This window comes from Zootoca vivipara, chromosome 1 (assembly GCF_963506605.1).
Source record: "Zootoca vivipara chromosome 1, rZooViv1.1, whole genome shotgun sequence".
Lineage (NCBI taxonomy): Eukaryota > Metazoa > Chordata > Lepidosauria > Squamata > Lacertidae > Zootoca > Zootoca vivipara.
This window is the reverse complement of record NC_083276.1, coordinates 110259457-110273120: the sequence shown is the minus strand read 5'-3', so window position 1 is coordinate 110273120 and position 13664 is coordinate 110259457. Positions and strand designations below refer to the sequence as shown.

Here is a 13664-nt window from a genome sequence, read left to right as displayed (position 1 = left end):
GTATCTAAACTCAAAAGGGTGGTGACTGAAGAGGGGAGATAAAACTAAGCCTGAGGAGCAGGTGGATAGTTTGCATCCCAAAGTCATGCACAGAGGAGGCAAGTGGAGGGGAAAGAGTGACTTTGCAGAGGCTAAAGTGCTGAGGCAATAGCTGCTGAGGTGAACCTGAGTTGAGAGGGAAACCTTACTGAGGGCACAAGATTGTTCCTGTAACATTTGCCTGGAGTTTTTAAGGATACAGAGCCACGTTATTTGGAAAGCTGGAACTGTACTCTATGTACTAGCAAACCCATATAAAAAACAGGGAGTTTATTTGGGAGAAAGAAGGAATAGTGGGTTGTTTGAACAATAACTGAATTCCTTCAGTACACTGTTAGTAATAGAGAAGGGAGGATCGTCACACCTAACCTGACCCTAGAATACATTTCCAGTCAAATATAGGATATGGTAAATATTATTTTCCCAGTGCAGTTTGCTCCAGGCCAGAGTGGAATTGACATTACTATCAATTGGCACTATTGGGGTTTCACATCCTAAAATGCACCGCCTTTCAACCTCCTTGTGCAGGCTGATCTTCTGCCATTGAGAGGAAAAACAGACTCTGGCTCTCCTCTGTCCATTTCTGTTCCTTCAAAACAGGAAGGCAGCTGGCTGTGCCTTTGACACAGAGCAGTTTCATGCCCTACCTTTCCTGCCTCATAGAGGCGTAGAGGAAGGGAGCTCAGTTCCCTCTGTTTCCATAATTTTCTTGCCGGCTTTTAGACTGCACATTTGCAGTGTTCTTATTGTTAGTTCCTTAAAATGGGTTTGTTTGTTTTTTGCCGTATTCACCTAGGAGGTGAGTGGACATCTCCTTTCTTGTCAGATACTCATTTGAAGTTTTAGCCTACCCTTCGGTATGCCAACTAGCCTTCTGTCCTCAAGGAGAACATAAATTCCCAGTGTAAAACAAAGATTAATGCACATGCCCTCCAAAAGTAGCCATTTTCCCACCATGAAAAATAAATAAATCCTCCTGATTTTGAGAGGGAGGTTGCAGCCTTCCAGTGATTGTTGGACTCCGAAGCCCAACAGCCCCAGCCAGTACAGGATGATGAGAGTTGTAGTCCAACCGTATCTGGAGGGCCACAGGTTCCCGCATCCCTGCTCTACAGTGTGGTATCTATTTGGAAATTAGGGTCTGGGCGGTATTTTCTTGCAAGATGTTTGATTTCTAGAACCTTGCCTTCTATTGTGTGGCATTTTTGAGTGGCAGATGGGAAAATACTTTCATTTTTACCAGCTGAAATGATTTATGGAGCACCATCCTTCAGCCACACTTAGGAGAATTGGCTTGATTTGATAATCTCATACACTCTTGTTTTCATATGTCACTGGAAACAATAGTGTATAGTAAATTCCATGCTGGGTTGAATATATTCTAGAGCATACAATGCTTATATTTTGGTTTTTTTTTAAAAAAAGAGAGAGAATATTTATCCCAGAAGAATTAAAATTACATGGAATTCTTATGTTACTGTTACGTTTTGCTTTAAGAATTTATAAAATTAATGGGTGGTATTCAGCTATATTTTACTCAGAGGAGACCCAGTGGAATTAATGACCATGACTCAGTTGGGTTCATTAATTCCACTCTGCTTAAAACTTATTTGAAAACCACACAATATTATTTGGAAGTGAGCATCTCACTGTTGTTCTCAGAATGAAAACTTTGCTGTTGAAACTGGGAAGCAGCCAATCACATTTGAGAACCCGATGTATACGACGAAAGACGGAGGAGCTGGGGACATGAACGTAGTCCCTCCCACACAAGTAAGGGACAAACATAATAGGTGGTCTTTAATTCTTCTTAGCCTATTAACCATTTGATACTGCTTTCGCCAATCTTCCTTCTTCGGAAAGTACATCTGTAGGTTTGAAGATGTTTGAGAGCAGGGCAGGCAGCCCAAGGGCCTGCTCTGCTCAGATTGTCCCATTTCACACACTCAGCGCCCAACAGACACCATCTTTTTCTGTGAGGAGGAGGAGGAAGAGAACAAGGGAGGCAGGCAGAGAAGACACCAAGGGGCTCCTTCAGTTAGACTGCCCCCTCCTTCCCAACCCTGGTGGGTAAGCTGGCCAGTAAATAGCACAGTTCAAAGAAACACAATCTTCACAGACTTGGCTGAGTTTCTGGCCTAGTGGAACACAGCAGCTCATGCCCTGTAGGTCCCCACTCCATGAAATCTGTTGCCAAGACTAAAAGTCTCTGCCTCCCAGCAGCCATATTCATGTCTCCTGCTCTCCAGAGTTTCTTGCAAGCAATTGGAGACTGTGCCTGTGTGGCACTAATCTCACCTCCTCTCTCTTCATGCTTTTCCTGGTTCTGGGAGACCAGTGAGGAGAGGAGCTTGTCACAGCAGCAGCAACAGGAGACACCTGTGCCTCTTCACCAGCCTGACTCATATCTGTCTCTTGACCTCCCTCTTCCTACTCTCCTGCTTCAGCATCTGCCTCTGCCCCTGATTCTTTACTTCCCTCTGCCACAGACTCTCCCTGCTCACTAAGCCCTGTTACTTCTTCATCTTCCAACACCTCCTCCCAGCCTTCTCCCTCTTTTCTCTGTGATCACTCATCATTCCCGCCACCACTCCCTTGGTGGTTCCCCAGCTGGTTCCTCCCACCATTCCTTTGTGTCCAACCAGTCTCATGACACCTGGTCAATGTTACATTTTATATTATTTGCTTTAGTATTTATTTTTTTAATTAAAACCTCCTTGAGTGCTTTGGCAGGCAGGTAGTATATAAATGCAATGAATAAATGAAATAGCTCCCATGTTTTTGCTGTTTTTCTCAAACAGTTTTGTGTCAACAGGTAACAGCTTCCAGCAGCGAAGGGAATGAAAACTTCGAGAACCCAGTATATGCCACACCAGTATCTCCCAGTGCTCCTCAGCCTCCTGCAAGTACAGATGCAACACTGGTAATAGAAGGCTGTTCCGCAAAATGTGCCAGGATTGAATATGGAGAATGAGGCATCCTGCTTAGTAGAGCCCTTGGATGTCAAGCTCTGTGCCCTACAGTGCTTGATTCATGAATGTGCGATGTCCAATTTTAATCATACTCAGAGCCAGACCCATTGAAATCAATGGTGATTGATTACAATGGGTCTGCTCTAAGTATTGCCTTCCATGATGCTGCAAATAATTTAGATATGCACCAAGAATGCTTTGTTTATCAAAACCAAAGGTGGTCATCACTTGTAAATGTCTGCATCTTTATGCCTGTTTATTTCTCCTCTTACACCCATTCTTGTCCTCTGTGTTTCACTTTATGCACACTTTGGCCTGGTTCAGATCTGATAAGTAAAAGCTGTGCCTGTTTAACTCCACCATGCATCTGTTTTAGTCTTTCCTCTTCACCTTTGCCTCAGTCTGTGCTGCAAGAACAATGATCATCCTTGACATTTGGTTAAACCAGGTGCTAAATAGTCAGACTTTTTTTTGTTTCTTGGAATAATTCCATTTTTCAGCTTGTGTTTGTTGAATCACCATTGATCTAAAAATAAGTGCACAGTTTTAAACTTCTTCTTTTTTACACTTCCAGGAGTCAAAGTGGAGCTTCTTTAAAAGAAAACTGAAGCAGAGTACCAACTTTGAAAATCCAATTTATTCAGAGGTAAAGTCAATTTGCTCCAATTCATTCTCCCCCCCCCCAAAAAAAAAGGCAGTGCTGGGTGACATCTGTCTATCTGTCTCTTGGTCTGTCATTATGACAGATGGATTAAAACGTAAAACTGGCATGGACCACTAAAATGCTGATGAATGGGTAATAAACCACACAACTTTGGAGACATCTATATTGCAACAATGCAATGCATCAGCTTTAAGATCTCAGTTGTGCAATACATTTTGTCGTTTCAGATGGACAAGGAACACAGGGGAGATGCTGAAAGTGTCCCTCCCCCATCTCCATCGCTGCCTCAGAAGATTACTCTCAAAAGAGATCAACCGTTAGCCTATACAGCAACTGAGGATTCATTCAAAGACACCGCCAATCTCGTCAAAGAGGACTCTGTTGTATAACTAGCTCAAATAGGGAATAATTAGGCACACTCGTTTGCACATATATTTTTGTAAACAGAAGGAGGAAAAAATGGTTCACATCTCTTTATAAAGAAATATATTTAGCCTTTAGCTGGAGACATCTGTTGAAACCATGCCTTGTTGTTATTATTTTTTACACATGTCAATGCCTATTTTTATGAGCAATTATCACGGTGTACTATATGTATATCTTTGCACTGACACTCTCTGAAAGTAATGTTATAAATATACTGTACATTTGTAAATTTCTGAAAGATTATCTGGATGTCAATGTTTTCGTATGAATCTATTCTGAAACTGCATCATGAGGGGTGCACCCCCTATGTAATTAAATATACTAAATAATATAGAGGAGAAGGTGGTGGCCCTCTGCTGAGTTGCAACAACCTTCAGAGCATATATTTATAGGCAGCGCTCTGCTAAGTCTGCACTGGTTCTTCTTCTGTCCATCTCTGTTTTACATACCAGAGCATATGAAAAATAGGTGCCTCTTCGTATGAACTTTCCTCCACTCTTTTCTTGGGCAACAAAAGAATTACAAGTGGCACAGAATGTTTTTCTCAAGCTAATATTTTTCCTGCTGGAAATAGAATCCTTCTTTCCCTCATAAAAAGGTCCCAGTTTTATACACTGTCATTCCAAATGTCTGTAGGAAGCTGGGGTATGCTTTACATTTTTGCTGCATCCACATTTAATTTAGCAACTTGTTTTTCTGGTCATCAATGGAAGAGTTCTATTCTCAGCTGAAGTCTCTGCAAGTCATTTGTGTATGGTTAAAACCAATTTTAGTCCGCTATCCAAAATGCTTGATTTCTGTGCCATAGCAATATGAACAATGCTGGTACGCTTTAAAATGAGCCGTCTCCGATGTTTTTCATGTGAACATTTTTGATATTTGTCAACTATTTATTTCCTGAGCTGGGCAACAATAGAAAGGGAAACCATTTTTACTGATACAGCCTTGTACTATACATCTTGTTAGTTTTTACTACTGATCAAGAGTGCTTTGTAGCCATAATTTGAAACCCTTCAGGAAAATCGTATGTGCCACTCCAGGAATAGTCTGAGCTGCCATTTAGTGTTCCTGACCTAGCTACTGAGAATAACACCAGGATTCGTAATTCATAACAGACTTCTGCTCTTTGGAGCATATATATATATATATATATATATATATATATATATATATATATATACCTGAATTCTCAAAGCCAAGTGCTATCCCTCTTTTAATATGCTTGGTTTTATTACCTTGATACGTACTTTGATTAGAAAACTGGAAAATGCTGCTGCTGAATAAATCTAATGTGTGTTTTATCATTGCCTGTGTTATCATTGATTGACTGTAGAGCATTGAGCCATCTACTGGGTAGAGTTCAGAAGTCAGAAATAACCATAATTTCCCTAAGGCTAGATATGCTTATACATAGAAGAAGAAGAAGAGTTTGGCTTTGATATCCCGCTTTATCACTACCCTGAAAGAGTCTCAAAGCGGCTAACAATCTCCTTTCCCCTCCTCCCCCACAACAGACACCCTGTGAGATGGGTGGGGCTGAGAGACTTCAGAGAAGTGTGACTAGCCCAAGGTCACCCAGCAGCTGCATGTGGAGGAGCGGAGACGCAAACCCAGTTCCCCAGATTACAAGTCTGCTGCTCTTAACCACTACACCATACTGGCTCTAAAACAGTGTGGAGTTCAAAAGAAAATTGCAGAAAAGGGACTTGCAGCACAATCACATGCATATCGGAAAGATTTGAAGCGGTCATTCATGGTGGCATGACCTTACTTTATTTTTTAAAGAGGTGGGAACTCCCCAAATCATTTTTTTTAAAAAAGCACAGATAAGTTCAGAAATCTGGAATGAGAAAACTCTTCAACTTAAAAAAAAATCCTTATGAATGCTTTATGAAAACTCTTGTTGATTAAGCAATATATAAATCTTATCAAATAAGATTAAATAAATGTAGACTGTTCAGGTTCATGGGGTTGTTGGCAGCCAAATGCAAGTAAGTGGCAAGCTGCAGAAAAGGTCCGCAGAGGGTGATGGTGGTAGAAATGCTTCGTGGTTAAATCAAGGTGTTTTCCTCTCTTAAGGACATGGCTGTCATTTATTGTGAGATAGATCTAGTGATTGGCCACGGTGCCCCTCCCTGGTATTGTGGTGGCTTCAAACGCACTTAGTCCAAGCACAGAAATGTCAATAGCCACATCCATAATCACATAGACGACCTATTCAGGTAGCTTTTCAGCAAACGGGTCAGTTGCAAAGTTGCATGGCATGAGGAGTAAAGATCTGTTGCTGCTAAGAATGGAGAAGTTTGATTCAGTACTGTACATATTTAAAGCTGAATCTATCAGATTCACACTTTCCCAAATGATATGTGAACTAAAATAGTTAGCCAGAGCGTCTTCACCTCCATCGCTCTGCCCGGACACTGAGGTCCAGTGCCAAGGGCCTTCTGGCGGTTCCCTCGCTGCGAGAAGCCAAGTTACAGGGAACCAGGCAGAGGGCCTTCTCGGTAGTGGCACCCGCCCCGTGGAACGCCCTCCCACCAGATGTCAAAAAGAAAAATAATTACCAGACTTTTAGAGGACATCTGAAGGCAGCCCTGTTTAGGGAAGCTTTTAATCTTTAATAAATTAGTGTATTTTAATATTTCTGTTGGAAGCCGCCCAGAGTGGCTGGGGAAACCCAGCCAGATGGGCGGGGTATAAATAAAAAATTATTATTATATGTGTGTGTGTATTGAAAAGTTTTCAATTTTAAATAAAGTGATGCAAAGGGGAAAAAATGAGAAAGCTAGCCTTGGAAATTTGCATGTACCTGGATTTTGTGGTATAGTTCTCCAGATGTTTATCAAAGTGTATATATTATGGGAACGGCATAATATACCGTGTTTCCCCTTTTTTAATACGTAGTCAAAAAGTAAGGCATGGCAGGGTTTTTAATCGTTTGAGAAATGTAAGTCATACCCCGAAAATAAGCCATACTTCCGCGACGTGCGGAGCAAGACCACTGAGCGCCCCAGCCAACTAGCGGGACCCAGCACGGCGGCCGCAACAGAGGAGGAAGCCTGTCAGGTTGGGTAAGCCTGTCAGGTTGGGTCGGTGCCCGGAAGTGGCGGCTGCTGCAGCGCCAATAAAGTGTGCAGCAGTGCCGCACGGAGCACGGAGGGCACAAGCCAGCAGGACCCAGCTCCTGCAATGCCGGCCGTGGCAGGAGGAGGAAGCCTGCCAGGTCGGGTTGGCGCTCGGAAGCGGCGGCGGCTGCAGCGCTGACAAAGTGCAAAGCAGCACCGCTCTCTTTCTCTCTGTGAGTGTCAGTCTCTTTCTCTCTGTGCGCGCGCGTCTGTCTGTCTGTCTCTCTCTCTCTCTCTCCCTCTCCCCCCGTGCGTCTTTCTCTCCCCCCCCGTGTGCGCGTCCATCTCTCTCTGTTTGTGATCGCATCTCTCCCCCCCCCCCCGACAGAGAAAAGGTGCCGCGCAGGTTCCTCTTCGGCTCGTCATTCAGCTGCCCCGGCCTCCTCGCCGAGAGCTGACGCCGCTCCTCTCCCCCTCCTTCCCTTTCCCTCTTCCCTTCCTTCCGTCGGTCCGTCAGTTGGGGTTGCGCGCGGCAGAGGCGCAGGCCCTAGCCTTGTCCCCCTCGCGCTTCCCTCACTAGCGTCTTGGAGCGGGACGGGTCCCGGCCTCCCTCCCATTCCCCGGCCAGCGTGAGAGAGCCCGGGGAGCAGCCTCTATACCTCCGCGCGCACACACACCCGGCTGCCGCTGCCTTTGAAGCCATGGCGGCGAGCGCCAAGCCGAAGCAGGAGGAGAAGCACCTAAAGCTGCTGAGGGAGATGGGCAGCTTCGTGTATACCTCCTGCTCTGGCATCCTACGAGGTTTAAATCCACAGAGTGAAGCCCCCCCCCCTGTGCACGTCTGTCTCCTAGGCAGGTGGACATCCAGCCTCTGCTTAGAAGCCTCCAAGGAAGGAGAGCCCTTGACTCAGGATGGGGAGGAGGGGAAACGGAGAGAATAGAAGAGGCAGAAAATGCACACGGAAGAGAGCGCCAAGCGTCCTGAGCCAGTGGGACCCAGTTGTACCGGCACTTAAAAAAAAAAAGACACCCCCTGAAAATAAGCCACCGTGTGTTTTTTTGAGGGGAAAAAGTTGTAAGACGGTGTCTTAAAAAAGGGGAAACACGGTATAATAACGATGTTGTTAGTGAAAATAACATCCCAAGTGCATTATATTAGGATAAATGGCTTGCAAAAATGTACATTAGTCAAAACTGCACATTAAAATGTGCTTATTAGAAATTTGCACTAAAATGCTGATGAATGGGTAATAAACTTTGGAGACATCTATATTGCAACAATGCTCTTAAATCAGCTTTAAGATCTCAGTTCTTTCATTGGTGATAACCTGGGCCTGTCACAGGGACAAACAACATTTTCTGATTAGAAGCCGTTTCTTGAAGGGAAGTTCCATTTAGGTCTCTTTCAAGGCATTTAACAGAAATCTAATTTCAATATCTTGAGCCCTGCTTGGCATTCGCACAAAGTAGCGTGGAAGAAAATGTGGGATTATCTTTTCTTTTCTTGAGCTGCTGTCCTGTCCTGTTGTGTGGCTTTCCCTCTTTCTGGTGAACGGAGGTAAACTTAATTGAGCTAGTTTTTAATGATTAATCAGAAAACCTTAAGCAAACAAAACCTTTATCCTGTCCCTTTTCCAAGACCATTGTGCACATCAAATCATGTACTGAACCAATAATTTCCTAGTAGAAAAAATTCTAAGAAGCTCAACATTGTAAACTCTTGGGGCTTAATTTGTGCCAAGACTCAGTTCCAGCATCTGTTTTTAATGCCAGGGCATTGAAATATGAAACAAGCAAAAATGAACATGCACATTTCCCCACAACACTGAGCAGTTGCATTTTATTTCATTTAGATTTGTGTCTCTTCCACCTCTACAATGCTATGATTGTGTGATTTGAGATTTCAGAGAAGTTCTATTCACCAGGCAAGATAGAAGACTCCATAAGAGCACCATGGAGACAACAGTTTGCTTCAAAACGTTGGCACCTTCACCTGCCTTAAACGTCTATTTGATATCTTTTTGCTGGATTACTGTCGCCTGCTGGAAGTGGGAAAAGCATTCTCAGCATCGCGTCAGAGAGGAACGTGGGGGCATAGGAGAGCGGGAGCCACAAGAACTTTGCATCCCATCCAACTCCATAGCGCGTCCTTGGATACTTGGCAGTCAAGGCGTGCTCCATACACTTTGTGACCTTAGAAACATCAGGATCACACAGCCTTCTCATGGATAGCCTCTGCAGCCTTAAATCTGCTAGGAAGATAAAATACCCCATCAAATCAAGTGAGAATCCAGATTTTTAAAGCTAAGGGAACAGAGATCAAAACACAACTGTAGTTCTAAAGCAGCAGTGCAAACACTTTCACCCCACTAGTCAATGCTGCGCATAAAACTCAGCAACTCCTAATTCAACAGCAGCCAAGTCTGCATAAAATACAGCGTGAAACCTCATTACCTGCAGCTAACACAATTTCAATGAGTCATCTGAGCACCTGTTTTTCTAAATGTGTCCCATGGGGTGTCTTTGTGCCAGTCTTGTCCTAGAAGTACCATTGTGAAGTTGCATTTTGCCAGTTTCTGTTTGTAGCAGCACATTATAGTTTGGACAAGATGGGAGCACTTTCAGCACTGAAGATTCTGATTCAGTAAGGCTCGGCACAGCAGCTTGTTGGATCTTGCCTGCCTCACAATTCACCAAGATTATTTTACATTCAGAAGGTGCCCTCCTGTTTCCCTTGTCAATGCAATCCAGTTTAAGAGACTAGTGCATATACATACAGCAAGATGTTTTGGATGTGACCTGTAATGTTTGACTATATCAAGATCTATGAGACCTCCCTAGCTCCTGTGAAAGCTAGGTTGAAGAGCAAAGGTGAACTTATGGCAGGTGAGGTTATTTGCCTATCTAGTTGTGTATCATCTAATCTGACTCTCCAAGGTCTCAGGAAGAGGTCCTACCTACTGCCTGTTACCTGGTTCTTGCAATTAGAGATGCCAAGGATTAAATCCAGGGCCTCTGGTATGCAAAGCTAGGCACTACCATTGAGCTATGGGTTGGTCCTCCAAATAATAATTCCCCATGGTCACTTTTCTCCGCTTTCATGGAGTGTGATCTTTTGAAAACACATGTATCTCCCAATGCATTTGATCAATGGCATTCCAACTCAGGAAATGTTTCAGGGTCCCCTCCCACCCCGCACCATACCTCCCTATCAAAAACGAAGCTCTTTCCCATCACAGTCAACAAAATGATTCAAAGCCAAAAATTATTCATTTTCACGACATTAAGTTTGGTATAACGCCAGGCATTAAAACCACCCCAAAGTTTTGTACTGGACATTTGCACTTACAATCAAAGACGTATTTCTCCCCATATGAGTCTCTGGCCTCAGGAGTCAGCTGGTTCCACAGTCTGTGTAGGTCTCTCTCAATGTCCCCTATATTAGTTACTCCTGTCTTAAAGAATCCTGGCTCGATAATGCTCACCTTTACTCCGAAATGATGCATATCCCTCCTAATAGAAAAAATTTAAAAACTGCCATCAGTTTGGGGTGGGTTTTACCGATCCAATTAATGGTGCAATCTTAAGGCTGTGGGGCAGGTGAAACTGAAGAGGATCTACACGGCATATGCAATGTCCTGCTGGATGTTAATAAAAGAATGGTGAAAGTTAGGGCACATGACATCTGGACATCTGAAGACAGCCCTGTTTAGGGAAGCTTTTAATGTTTAATAAATTATTGTATTTTAATATTTCTGTTGGAAACAGCCCAGAGTGCCTGGGGAGGCCCGGCCAGATGGGTGGGCTATAAATAAATTATTATTATTATTATTATTATTATTATTATTATTATTATTATTATGAGTCTTATTTGTTTGCTTATGGTTCCCTTCCCATTGGAATAAATGGGATCAAGCTATGCCAGGCAGAGATTAAGATCACCTGCTGCTACTCAAGATCCTCTTAGCCAGAGATGTTGAAGATGAAGATTGACAATGGGACCTTATGCATGTCAAGCGGACAATGCTTACGTCTGGCTTCTCACCCACAATGGGGTCCTGTAGGTGGAATCTGTGCCTGGGTATTGCCTCCTGCAAATCCAAGATGGTGCCACCCATGGAGGAAGCAAATGCTTTTTCCGACTTTGCTTTTCCCATGCTGTAGCCCTGATGCATCCTCTTCCACAGTAATCCTACAACTGGCTATTATAAATGGTTGGTGTGACAAATGAGTTTTGGCCTTCCTGTTTTCTTTTCCACGTGAACCCACAATTATACTTTTCAGTCAGTTCAGCCTGAGTTGCAGGCAGTCACAGATAGGATTGAACTTTCTGACAGTAAGAACTGTTAGACAGTGGAGCAGACTCCTTCAGGAGGTGGTGAACCCTCTTTCCATTGGAGGTTTTTAAGCAGAGGTTGGGTGGTCATCTGTCACGGACGCTTTAGTTGAGATGCCTGCATTTCAGGGGTTTCAACTAGATGACCCTTGGGATCCCTTCCAACTCTACAACCCTATGATCACAGAGACAGTAGTAATCTACCATCTGTCACCCACAAGACCACAGCAACTCACCGCAAAGTGTCAGAGAATGCCTCCACTCCCCATTTCGACACACAATAGCCGCCCCCTAGGAATGCCAGGCGGCCCAGGACACTTGACACGTTGACAATCCTTCCTCTATTTTTTTTCAGGAGGGGGAGGAGCTTCAAGGTAATCCCAATCAGCCCCATTAGATTGACATCCAGAGTTTTGTAGAAATCATCCAGCTGCATCCAGTCAGTGGGGGCCATAGGTATGGATCTCCCAGCGTTATTTACCAAGCCATACAGTCCTATTGGAGTATTTTAGGAATAATAAAAAAATAATGTGAAGAAGCATGGAAAGGAGAATGAACAGGTAATGTGGGTTTGGAAACTTGTCCTGACCTCAGATTGTTACACTATATCTGTATCTATATCTATATCTATATCTGTATCTATATCTATATCTTTATCTATATCTATATACAGTGGTACCTTGACTTACGAAGGCGATCCGTTCTGCGGTGCTCTTCGGATGTCGAATCCTTCGTAAGCCGAAGCGTCCATTTTGCGCATGCGCAAAGCGTGATTTTGCGCTTTGCGCATGCGCAGACTGCACACGCTACTTCTGCGCATGTGCAGAACGCACGCACGCTGAAAATACTTCTGGGTTTGTGGACCTTCGGAAGTCAAGGCATTCGTAAGTTGAGGTACCACTGTATATCTATATCTATATCTGTATCATCTATATGAAAAATTTCTGGCTATAATTTGTAACACTATGCATTCTTATACTAGCAGAAGTAAATCATATCACATGAACAATACTTTTATCTTGACATTTTGCACTGTGTATAATTGTGAACTGGAATGAATATGCAGTCATACCTCGGTTTAAGTACACTTCGGTTTGAGTACTTTCAGTTTAAGTACTCCGCGGACCCACCTGGAACGGATTAATCCACCTTCCATTACTTTCAATGGGAAAGTTCGCTTCAGGCTAAGTACGCTTCAGGTTAAGTACAGACTTCCAGAACCAATTGTGTACTTAAACCGAGGTACCACTGTAAAATGCATATACCTAGGGAAATCTGGAGCCCCAGTGCCTCAAATCAGGCTTAATGTTCAAGAAAAAGCCTATGTCATTTAAACCCCACAGATATTGTAGACCATCTGGACAAGTTTTGAGCAAACCATTCTGAATGGGTGCTCAATTCAGGTTGCCCCGAGGTGCCCCCTGTCTTTTGAAAGCAAGGCTGTGTTCTATGGGCTGCTTACCTACACCCTCAGTTTCTGCCCGCACAAACTCCACAGCCTTGTCAATACTGCCAGGGTCCGTTAGATCAAGCTCCACAGTTTGTAATGACAAGGAAGTGTTGGTCAGTAGCTCCTGGCTCCCTTCCTTTGAGAGACATGCAGCAATGATGCGGAATCCTTTCTGGTCGAGGTACTTAGCCAGGGCATGGCCAAAGCCACTATCACATCCAGTGATGACGACATACTTCCCCCTCAGGCCTTCCACTTTTAGGCAATCTCTGATGAACCAGCAAACACCGATGGAAAGGACGAGAGCCACCATCCCTATCTGTCCGCCATCTGAAACAAAATCAGGACAGCAGTGTGTGGACCTATCCGCCACAAGTGCTCGCCATTCCCGTCAACTTGGGCACTTCACAGAGGCTTTCGTTTCCCGTTCCAGTTTCATTGAATCTTCCCGTCAGTATAAGTTGACAGCTAGAGACTTCTGGCACAACCCGAATAATATCCAAGAATAACATGCTTTGGAGGAGCAGATTTCTCCACAGCAATTTCTCAATAGCTCTCTGCTGTTTTCAAGATGGCATCTGCTGTATATTGGCCACTAACTCCCGTCTGAAAAACCCTTCAACGTGAAGAAAGGGAGCCCAGTTAGCAGTTGGGGCAGTGCCCATTATGGTGAACATTCATTAGTATTCAAGGCAATGATGAACACAGGATA

General features: G+C 43.8%; 2 protein-coding genes across 3 annotated transcripts in view; one reads left to right on the top strand and one right to left on the bottom strand.

The window, feature by feature from the left end:
• LRP2 (LDL receptor related protein 2) overlaps positions 1 to 5726 on the top strand; it is a 139146-nt gene extending 133420 nt beyond the window's left edge. For both annotated transcript variants that reach the window (XM_060280370.1, XM_035133370.2), the window contains exons 76-79: positions 1702 to 1812; positions 2855 to 2962; positions 3586 to 3657; positions 3903 to 5726. In XM_060280370.1, the coding sequence (XP_060136353.1) occupies positions 1702 to 1812; positions 2855 to 2962; positions 3586 to 3657; positions 3903 to 4064 (453 nt within the window). In that variant the 3' untranslated portion in view covers positions 4065 to 5726. The remainder of the gene's footprint in view (positions 1 to 1701; positions 1813 to 2854; positions 2963 to 3585; positions 3658 to 3902) is intronic.
• A 3077-nt stretch (positions 5727 to 8803) lies between these two features.
• LOC118093706 (retinol dehydrogenase 5-like) lies at positions 8804 to 13342 on the bottom strand. The gene is made up of 4 exons (XM_035133335.2): positions 12965 to 13342; positions 11739 to 11997; positions 10516 to 10679; positions 8804 to 9415 (listed from the first exon to the last, which is right to left on the bottom strand). The coding sequence occupies exons 1-4, from the start codon at positions 13263 to 13265 to the stop codon at positions 9165 to 9167; spliced, it is 975 nt and encodes a 324-aa protein (XP_034989226.2). The 5' UTR covers positions 13266 to 13342; the 3' UTR covers positions 8804 to 9164.
• Between the last annotated feature and the right edge of the window lie 322 nt (positions 13343 to 13664).

What these genes read in the sequence shown, in the direction of transcription:
- LOC118093706 (XM_035133335.2), bottom strand. Translation starts at nt 13,265, where the DNA reads ATGGTGGCTCTCGTCCTTTCCATCGGTGTTTGCTGGTTCATCAGAGAT. An exon ending in GGCAGAAACTGAGGGTGTAG is followed by an intron (nt 11,998 to 12,964) that starts GTAAGCAGCCCA and finishes ATACTCCAATAG; the next exon opens with GACTGTATGGCTTGGTAAAT. An exon ending in GGAGAAATACGTCTTTGATT is followed by an intron (nt 9,416 to 10,515) that starts GTAAGTGCAAAT and finishes TCTTCCTAGCAG; the next exon opens with ATTTAAGGCTGCAGAGGCTA.